General features: G+C 34.5%; 1 protein-coding gene across 7 annotated transcripts in view; it reads left to right on the forward strand.

The window, feature by feature from the left end:
* The window catches only part of SHOC2 (SHOC2 leucine rich repeat scaffold protein), a 102,511-nt gene extending 93,655 nt beyond the window's left edge, over positions 1 to 8,856 (forward strand). For all 7 annotated transcript variants that reach the window (XM_082631782.1, XM_082631788.1, XM_082631784.1 and 4 more), the window contains 4 exons: positions 2,330 to 2,452; positions 4,415 to 4,552; positions 4,874 to 4,991; positions 6,758 to 8,856. In XM_082631782.1, the coding sequence (XP_082487908.1) occupies positions 2,330 to 2,452; positions 4,415 to 4,552; positions 4,874 to 4,991; positions 6,758 to 6,966 (588 nt within the window). In that variant the 3' untranslated portion in view covers positions 6,967 to 8,856. The remainder of the gene's footprint in view (positions 1 to 2,329; positions 2,453 to 4,414; positions 4,553 to 4,873; positions 4,992 to 6,757) is intronic.
* The last annotated feature ends 804 nt before the right edge of the window (positions 8,857 to 9,660 follow it).

Here is a 9,660-nt window from a genome sequence, read left to right on the forward strand (position 1 = left end):
GTAGATAAGTTTAAATAGGTAATAAGTTTAAATATTATAATAAAAGAAAAACTTGGCTTTCAAATAGATGTTTGCTACTTGGGATTTCTCTTACGGATGATTTTGTGTAAAATGAGATCAGTAATTAATGTACATTGCAGAAAAAATTTTAAATACAGATGAACAAAAAAGGACATAAAATTTAAAAATTCCTTTGCTGTTGGGCTTCCCTGGTGGCACAGTGGTTGAGAGTCCGCTTGCCGATGCAGGGGATGCGGGTTCGTGCCCCGGTCTGGGAAGATCCCACATGCCACGGAGCGGCTGGGCCCGTGAGCCATGGCCGCTGAGCCTGCGTGTCCGGAGCCTGTGCTCCGCAACGGGAGAGGCCACAACAGTGAGAGGCCCGCGTACTGCAAAAAAAAAAAAAAAAAAATTCCACTGCTGTTAATAAATTGGCATATATCGTTGATACCCAACTGGGACAGGGAATACTGATGGTCCCATCTCAGTACCAAAATACCCTGAGCACACACAGTGTGGTAAGTGTTGTTTTATAAGTGAATATGAGGAAGCGGGGAAAAAAACTAGTGAATCACTGGCATGTATTTCACTATTTTTGCTGTGTATAGCTATATCTAAGTTTTAAATAAAATTAGAATCACAGTGTTTCATCATTTGTTTTTATTATTTAATGGTAAGTATGTTTTTACCATCTTTTCTTATGGATTTTTAAAGTAAAATCATGGATACTTAGTGTTTTAATGATTTAATTTGCTGTCTTATTACAACTTTTTTCCTCTCCTATTTTATTGTTCAGCATCTCTAGAATTGCTGAGCTTATCTGGATTCCTTGTGGGCTATAGTTAGATATTTCTTCTTCCATTGTGCTCATGAACATTCAGATTTTATTCAGTGATTTCTATACATTACTGTGAAGTGAGGAAAACATTATATTTATCACTGGGACCTTTGAAATCTCAAGTGTTCATCTGTATAGTGTATTTTTCCATATCCAACACAGATAATCGCATAGGGAACAAACTTCTAGTTTAGACTTAAAAATAAAAGCTTAATTACTGTTTGAAAAACTTTGGAGGCTTAGAGTTTTTGTTCCTTTTCTTTTCTTTCTATTGGGTGGGCCAAAAGGTTCGTTCGGTTTTTTCCATAAGATGGCTCTAGTAGCACTTAGTTGTTTTTAACTTCATTCAAAACAATTTTGTTAGATTATATGTGACAGCTGTCATATCAGTGTGCATTTAAAAAAATACGTACCAAAAATTGGTGAATTTTTGTGTAGCCATTTTAATATTGAAGATAGAAGAAAAAAGCAACATTTTTGGCATATTTTGCCTTATTATTTCAAGAAAGTTAAAAATGCAACTGAAATACAAAAAGAAGATTTGTTCAGTGTATGGAGAAGGTGCTGTGACTGATCGAACGTGTCAAAAGTGGTTTGCTGGAAATTTCTCGGTGGACGATGCTCCACCGTCAGGTAGACCAGTTGAAGTTGATAACGATCAAATCGAAACAATAATTGAGAACAATGAACGTTATATTATGCGGGAGATAGCCGACATACTCAGAATATCCAAATCAAGCATTGAAAATAATTTGCACCAGCTTGGTTATGTTAATCGCTTTGATGTTTGGGTTCCACATAAGTTAGGCGATAAAACCTTCTTGACCATATTTCCACATGCGATTCTCTACTGAAACGTAATGAAAATGTTCCCTTTTTAAAACAAATTGTGATGGGCGATGAAAAGTGGATAGTGTACAGTAATGTGGAATGGAAGAGACATGGGACAAATGTGAACCACCACCAACCACACCAAAGGCTGGTCTTCATCCAAAGAAGATGATGTTGTGCATATGTGGGATTGGAAGGGAGTCCTCTATTATGAGCTCCTTCTGGAAAACCAAATGATAAATACCAACAAGTACTGCTCCCAGTTAGACCCACTGAAAGTGGCACCTGACGAAAAGCCTCTAGAATTAGTCAACAGAAAATGAATAATCTTCCATCAGGATAACGCAGGACTGCGTGTTTCTTTGATGACCAGGCAAAAGCTGTTACAGCTTGGCTGGTATGAAGTTGCCTGAAAAATGGCAGAACATAGTGGAACAAAAGGGTGAATACGTTGTTCAATAAAGTTCTTGGTGAAAATGAAAAAATGTGTCTTTTATTTTTACTTAGAAAACCAAAGACGCTTTTTGGCCCATCCAATATATTTCGACATCAAAAAAGGGAATGACTTTTTCTGTTTAAGAATTCTCTTTCTATAGGGAGGTACATATGGAGCTTTGTTTTTGTGGTTTTACCTTGATTGCTTCTTTTTGTCTTTGTCAGGACAATCAGTTGACATCACTTCCCTTGGATTTTGGAACTTGGACCAGTATGGTAGAATTGAATTTAGCTACAAATCAGCTCACAAAGATCCCTGAGGATGTGTCTGGTCTTGTTTCTCTTGAGGTGAGTATAAAAGAGCATCTAGAACTCCTTAGACTCTTCCACAGTTTTCTCACTCGTGAAGTTTCCAATTAAACAATTTCTAAGTGGGTGAAGATCATAATTACTGGGTTTGGCCAAAAAGTTCGTTCGGGTTTTTCTGTAAGATGGTACGGAAAAACCCAAACGAACCTTTTGGCCAACCCAATAGAAATGTTAGTGCTCTCGGGACTTCCCTGGCAGTCCAGTGGTTAAAACCTTATGCTTCCAATGCAGGGGGCATGGGTTCCATCCCTGGTCTGGGAACTAAGATCCCACATGCCATGCAGCATGGCCATAAATAAATAGATAAAGTCCAGATTTAATCAGTTAAGAAAAAGAAAAGAAAAAAAAAAGAAATGTTAGTGCTCTCTTAAACATGCAGCCCTATTAGGATGATGAAGTGTTGACTTAATCTGGGCTCAATGCTTTTGAATTACTCTTGCCCACTAAAAGTTGGTAGGTTTGAATGCTGTAAAGTATCTTTGAAAGAAAGGGTCTCTAAAACTTAGCATCTTTTAGGACATATTTTTTTCTTAGCTCTGTTTAAGAATGTTGCACCATTGTCCTCTAAAATAATTATGCGTTCCTCAGATGGGAATTCAGAACCTTTGTGTAATTCTGACCTACTTTTCCATCCTGAATACCCACCTCCTCTTTTATTTACTAACTAAATTGATTATTTTCTTGGTTGGCAGTGTGTGCATATTTCTAGCTCTGTACCTTTAGTCTTATTGTTCCCAGTATCTAGTATGCTCTCTTCTCATCCCCTTAAATTTTTCTTCTAAAATTATTTCTCATAATTAAAGATCCATCTTCCTGTTACCTCCTCAGTCAAGGATGATTTCTCCTGCCTCTGAGTTACTAACATTTTCACCCTTTGATGAAAAAGTTTACTAATAGTAAATAAGTATTTCTAAAAATGTCCTCTGTATTCATGTTTTTAAAAAATCTAATTTCTCTATTCTTTTATTATTCTATTTTAGTAAGGTGAAATAGTATGGTGTAGTGGTTAACAGCAGGAGCTTTGAAGCCAAACAGATCTGGGTACAGTTCCACTTTAACTCTCTCTATTTATGGATTTAACATGCCCAAGCTCCTTTCCTCAGCTGTGAAATGGGGATGATAGTATTCTCCTCATAAAGTTTTAGTTAGGATTAAATGCAATAATGCACATTTCTCACTTAGTGTAGTGCAATGCAAATAGCAGTAAACTCAATAAATGATAGCTCAATAAATGATATCATTTCTTGGTCTTACTGAATATGTTTACTTCATTATTTGTAGTATAACTTTGGGAGAAATAAGTGGGCACAAAAAATTAGCTAGAACTTTATATAGATCTTTCCATTTAGTGCTCTTTTCACTATCCCTGTACCCAGTATTGTTTCCCCACCTAACCCTCCCCCATTGTAACTTCTCTGAGAATAAGGACTATTATCTTCTTCAAACTTTTTTTTTTCCTTCTTCAGGATATTGCAGGATGCCTTGCAATGTAATAAATTTCCTACAAATAATAACTGTAGTGGATTGATGTGGGCAGTTTAGAAGTCAATTGTCTCCCTTAAATGATGGTTTGTAAGGAGTTTTGAATAAATAATTGGTTTCCTATTAGATACATATTTGTAACTATTCAGTATCAAAATACCATTAACTGTATGAATCTTAGTGCAAGTAGTTAATAATTTTATATTGTTTGTAATTTAGTTAAAATTAAATTCTTTCCTTTTGCTTTTATTAGTTTTGTCTTAATCAAACTATTTTGTTTCCAATAACTATGGTGGGTTTTTTTTAGAATAGTAAGTTTAATGTCTTGTTATATAATTAAACATTACCCTTAATGTTCACTGTTTAGAAAATTAGTATTGCTTAATAAATTTTAAGCCACGCAATAATATATAATTCTGTTTTGTGAGCTGTCAAACATTATCAAAAATTTCTCTTTAGGTTCTGATATTATCAAACAATCTTCTAAAGAAGCTTCCCCATGGTCTTGGAAACCTTAGGAAGTTAAGAGAGTTGGATTTAGAGGAGAACAAATTAGAATCCTTGCCAAATGAAATTGCTTATCTTAAGGATTTACAGGTAAAACATTATCCTGATTATTTTATAGGTATATAATTAAAGTTTTTGGAATGCATTCCAAATTGCATGTTATTCTTGGACCAGATAGATTTTCCTGTTATAGCATTAGGGCTGAATTTTATGTTCATGTAACCTATCTGCTTTTGTCTTCCTAACAAATGATATTTTTTGAAAGAAAAGCTTATTTAGTGATTCTTATATTATCCAATCTAATTTCCGTGTTTATTTTATTGGTTTAGTAGTTTAGATGTAGTTTTTAAAATTTTACATCAGTTATAGGAAATATATATGTAACCGTCTTTTATTTTGTTATTCTTTTAGAAATTAGTCTTGACAAACAACCAATTAACCACTCTTCCAAGAGGCATTGGTCACCTTACCAATCTTACACATCTAGGCCTTGGAGAGAACCTACTTACTCATCTTCCTGAGGAAATTGGTATGAACCCTTTGGATACTTGACTTTGTAGTAATAATTTGCTTTTGTGTGTTCAAGCAGTATTTCAGATAAATATAACAAATCTACTATTTTTTTCATCTTAATCAGGTTACATCAGGCTCAAGATTTTTTTTATAGAGCACCAGTAGTGGTTGGTTGGTTGGTTGGTTTTGATTAGGTTTCCTCATGGGGTTTTAGGGTTAATATTATATTTGACAATGTTTTAGCATACTTATATTTCAGTAGATTTAACCTCAATTTAGAAGAATTACTTTTCTTCCAAATTTAAAAATTACACAAGCTTGAATTAAATTAGTAGTGTCTATGCCAAAAGAACCTTCCCTTGTGAGGTTTTAGGATTGATATTAATATTTGATTAATATTAATATTTGAGAGTACTTTAGAATTTTCTAAGTGTTTTCATATCCATTATTTCATACTATCAATGTAAACACCTTAAATTTTAGGCAGTGTAAATTGCCTCATTTTACAAAGAGAGTTAATTGATTAAGGTCACATAGTAATTCTAAAATTAGTAATCCCATGTATTATATTCTCCCATCTATACCATGCTGTTTCAGAGGCACTATAGATTAGTGGTTAAGAATGATTTTGGAGTAAAATAGACAATTCAAAATCTGACCCTGCTGCTTATTGGTTTTGTGGCTTGGATAAGGTACAGAAGCTCCCTAAGCTTCAAGTTTCCTACCTGTAAAATAAGGATAGTAGTAACTTCTCATAGAGTTGCTCTGAATAATAAATAAAATCTTAAGTGTGAACAAATCCATTACCTAGTAACTGTTGTTTTTTATTAGTTTTCTACATACCACATACCATCAAATAATTATAATTTTTTTTTTTTTTTTTTTTTTTTTTTTTTTGCGGTATGTGGGCCTCTCACTGCCGTGGCCTCTCCCGTTGCGGAGCACAGGCTCCGGACGCACAGGCTCAGCATCCATGGCTCACGGGCCCAGCCACTCCGCGGCACGTGGGGCCCTCCCGGACCAGGGCACAAGTCCGTGTCCCCTGCATCGGCAGGCAGACCCTCAACCACTGCGCCACCAGGGAAGCCCCCAAATAATTATAAATTTTGAAGTTTAAAAATTGGAAACAATAAGGCAACTATACACTTTTATTTCTAGTATGTTTATCCATCTGGCCTCATGCAATTGCTAGAAACATTTGCCTAGAAAGTATGAGTATCCTAAGACAGTCTAAGAAAAAATTTTAAAAGATTACATAAATTGATTTTTGGCTTACTGTCAAATATGTAATAACTCTCTTAGTGAAAGATTTATACAAAGTAACAAAAACCTTTCACATGAGAAATTTATTACTAAGAGAGATTATCACATTTTCTCCAAGAGGAAAGTGATTATAGGCACTGACTGTATAATAAACTTACCTCTGGAATTTTGAAATAATACACATAAATGCCAGGCTATCCCAAACAGAGTCTCTGGAGTTGTAGTATATGTTTTTTCAAAAAAAACTCCAAGCTTGAAAACCAACCATAAAGGAAGAGATTCTGATTTAATTGGTATAGAGCGTGACCTGGATCTCATGTTTTTTTTAATCTTCCCAGTTTATGTGAATATGTGGGAACGTTTGAGATCCACAGTTGTAGAGAGTTTTAAAACTAAGAGAAGAGAGTAAAAGGAAATGTGTGTTCAGTATGCATAATACCCAGGATAAGGATCATGCCCAGTTGAACTTTTTAAATAGTAATTAATTTTCTTAAAAAATAATTTTGTTTTTTAAAACAGGTACACTGGAGAATCTAGAAGAGCTGTATTTGAATGACAACCCCAACCTGCATAGCCTTCCCTTTGAGCTGGCTCTTTGCAGCAAGCTTTCAATCATGAGTATTGAGAACTGTCCACTCAGCCATCTTCCACCTCAGATTGTTGCTGGGGGTCCTTCTTTCATCATTCAGTTCCTAAAGATGCAGGGTCCATATCGTGCCATGGTCTGATACAAATCTGCTGGTCCCACACACTGTTCGAAAATAGACTGCCATTAATGTTTCATATCTATATCTGTATCTATTTATGTAGATATTGATATATTTGGCAGATTTATAAAGACTGCGTTATGTGTTTCTGCTAATAGAGGAATCATAGCCATTTAGATTTTTTTAAATTCTGTACAAAAGGCTTATATAAGTTTTCTTTGCTGAACTTGATGGATGTTTTCTGTTGTGTAATATGATATGCCAGTTTGCTTAAAACATTTGCCAACAAATTATGAAGTTATTAAATTTAAGGGCCAGAGGTAGTATAGTTAGATATACTTTCTCTTAGCAAAAATACTGGGCAAACAATTTTGTTGCAACTTTTCATATATATTTTCCCCTTACCAATTGTCAGATCTTTATAGTATTATAGGCCCTGAAGGTATAATTTTTCTTTAACTTATTTTGAAATTTGAGATTTGAATTTTATATATTGTTTACAGTCAGAGTAAATCACTGGATTTTTTTTTTTTTGGTTTTGATTTGCTCTGTTTTGATCAGTGAAATCTAGAGGTTATATCCTCTGCTAAAGAATTTGCATCAGCTGATTTAAATATTAAAAGATATTTGCTTGTTGAAACAACTGGCAAAGTGAAAAGATACAGTCAGAAATTCTAGAATTCCTTTAATTATGTTTCTCTGATCAATTGTGAAGCAAAATATCTGAAGTGAGTCTTTGGGTTGGGGGGGAGGTTATTGAGACCTTTTCTAGTATAAATATCTTTTCTTAAGTTTGGGGGAACAGAAACTTGTAGTGTAAAGGAGTTTTCATTCCTGAAAGTTGCAGATCCACAAAAATTAACAGAATAATTTGGCAAAAAAAAGACAAAGATACACATAAACACACATTCTATATATGTATATACAATGCTATATAGATATGTATTTATTATATCATAAACTACGATAGGTAACTTTAAGGATTTCTCCCTAGCCTTGTACAATGAAATGAATGTTTTTCTTTGAACACTGCAATATATGTATGTTTCAAGGTTATTTAACAGTGTACTATGGTTTTATATCTTGACTTGCCTTGTACATCTTTCAGTTCTGGAATATCTGCGTCTAAGCACAATATCTTCACACTGTGCTGTATTGCTGCTGAACTAAATGCACTTTTCCCCACATGTGGAGTACTGGCTTCAGACAATTCAGTTCAGTACCATTGATTTCAATCTCATCTTTCCTTTGTTGGTAGTTAATACAGTTATGGAAAAGAGCACATTGCATAGAAGCCATTGATAGTTCAGTGGAAGTTCTGTAAGATATGCATGTGCTATTTGGTATATTTTCTTTTGCTTTACTGCTTTTAAGGCTAGCAGTATTGTAAGTGTGTGCCCCTTATTACAGTATGCTTACTTTTGATAGTGTCAGTCTAGTTGATTTAATTATTGAAGAGACTCACAGAGCAAGTGCATTCTAGATATCATCCTAAAAAACACTTCCCATATAATGAATAACTATTATGTATAATTACATATTGCTGCTTGGTTTTCTTTTCTTTTTTTTCTTCCATTTAGATGGGCATTGTATTTTAAATAAAACCATTTTTGAAGTAAGGTTATAACATTAAGATAGAAATTTGGAGTGTTGTTTTGCTTTTCCTGGCACTCAAAATCAGGACTAAGTTTGAGGTTCAACCTGTAGTTGTAATTGGCAATTTTTAAAGGAGCAACTAAGAAATGGAAGGCAGGTAAAGATATAAAACCGTAGAATGCTTAAATGTGCTGTAAAACTATTGTAGATGTCACTGGATTTTACCAAGTAATATCCTTTCTTCTTTTTTTCCATCTACTGTGGCTTTTCAGTTAAAGTTGTGTTTATAAAAGGAATTTGTTTATTACAGCTCTACCTAGAGCTTGTGTGTATGTGTGGTTTTTAAAAATCTCATATCCAGGTGTGTTTATATCTTAAGATAATGGAACTTGAACTTTAAAGGCAGTAACCTAATGTCTTTTTTTTTTTGAAAAAAATATGGGTATTGTTTCTTAAAAATGAAAAATGGTTTTTAAAACATTTGGGTCCCCCTACCTTCATTTATGTTAGTTTGCAGCAGAAATGCAAAGTGATCACAGTCCTACATGTAGAAGTGATATAAAAGGCAAACCATCTATATCTGAGGAATTATATATATATATATATTTTTTTTTTTTTTTTTTTTTTTTTTGGGGTACGCGGGCCTCTCACTGTTGTGGCCTCTCCCGTTGCAGAGCACAGGCTCCGGATGCGCAGGCTCATCGGCCATGGCTCACGGGCCTAGCCGCTCCGTGGCATGTGGGATCTTCCCAGACCAGGGCATGAACCCGTGTCCCCTGCATCAGCAGGCGGACTCTCAACCACTGCGCCACCAGGGAAGCCCTATATATATATTTTTAAGATGCATAAAACGTGTCACATGTATGGCTGCCGCCTTGCAGGAACTCATGAATTTCATTACTTCTAACACAAAACTAAAATGGACTCTAATTTCCCAATTATCCTGTGTGATCATGATATTTAATATTTAAGTAGTTTGAATACAGTAAGGGATATTGTTGAATGACTACATATGAACTAATATTTTCCTAAAACTGCAGTGGGACTAATTGCCATGTCCATCAATTGTCCTTTTTTTTTTTTAAGAAATTAGGTTTGGTTTCTCTGTGAGGCTCAGTA

This window comes from Mesoplodon mirus, assembly GCF_964341445.2.
Source record: "Mesoplodon mirus genome assembly, chromosome: 2".
Lineage (NCBI taxonomy): Eukaryota > Metazoa > Chordata > Mammalia > Artiodactyla > Ziphiidae > Mesoplodon > Mesoplodon mirus.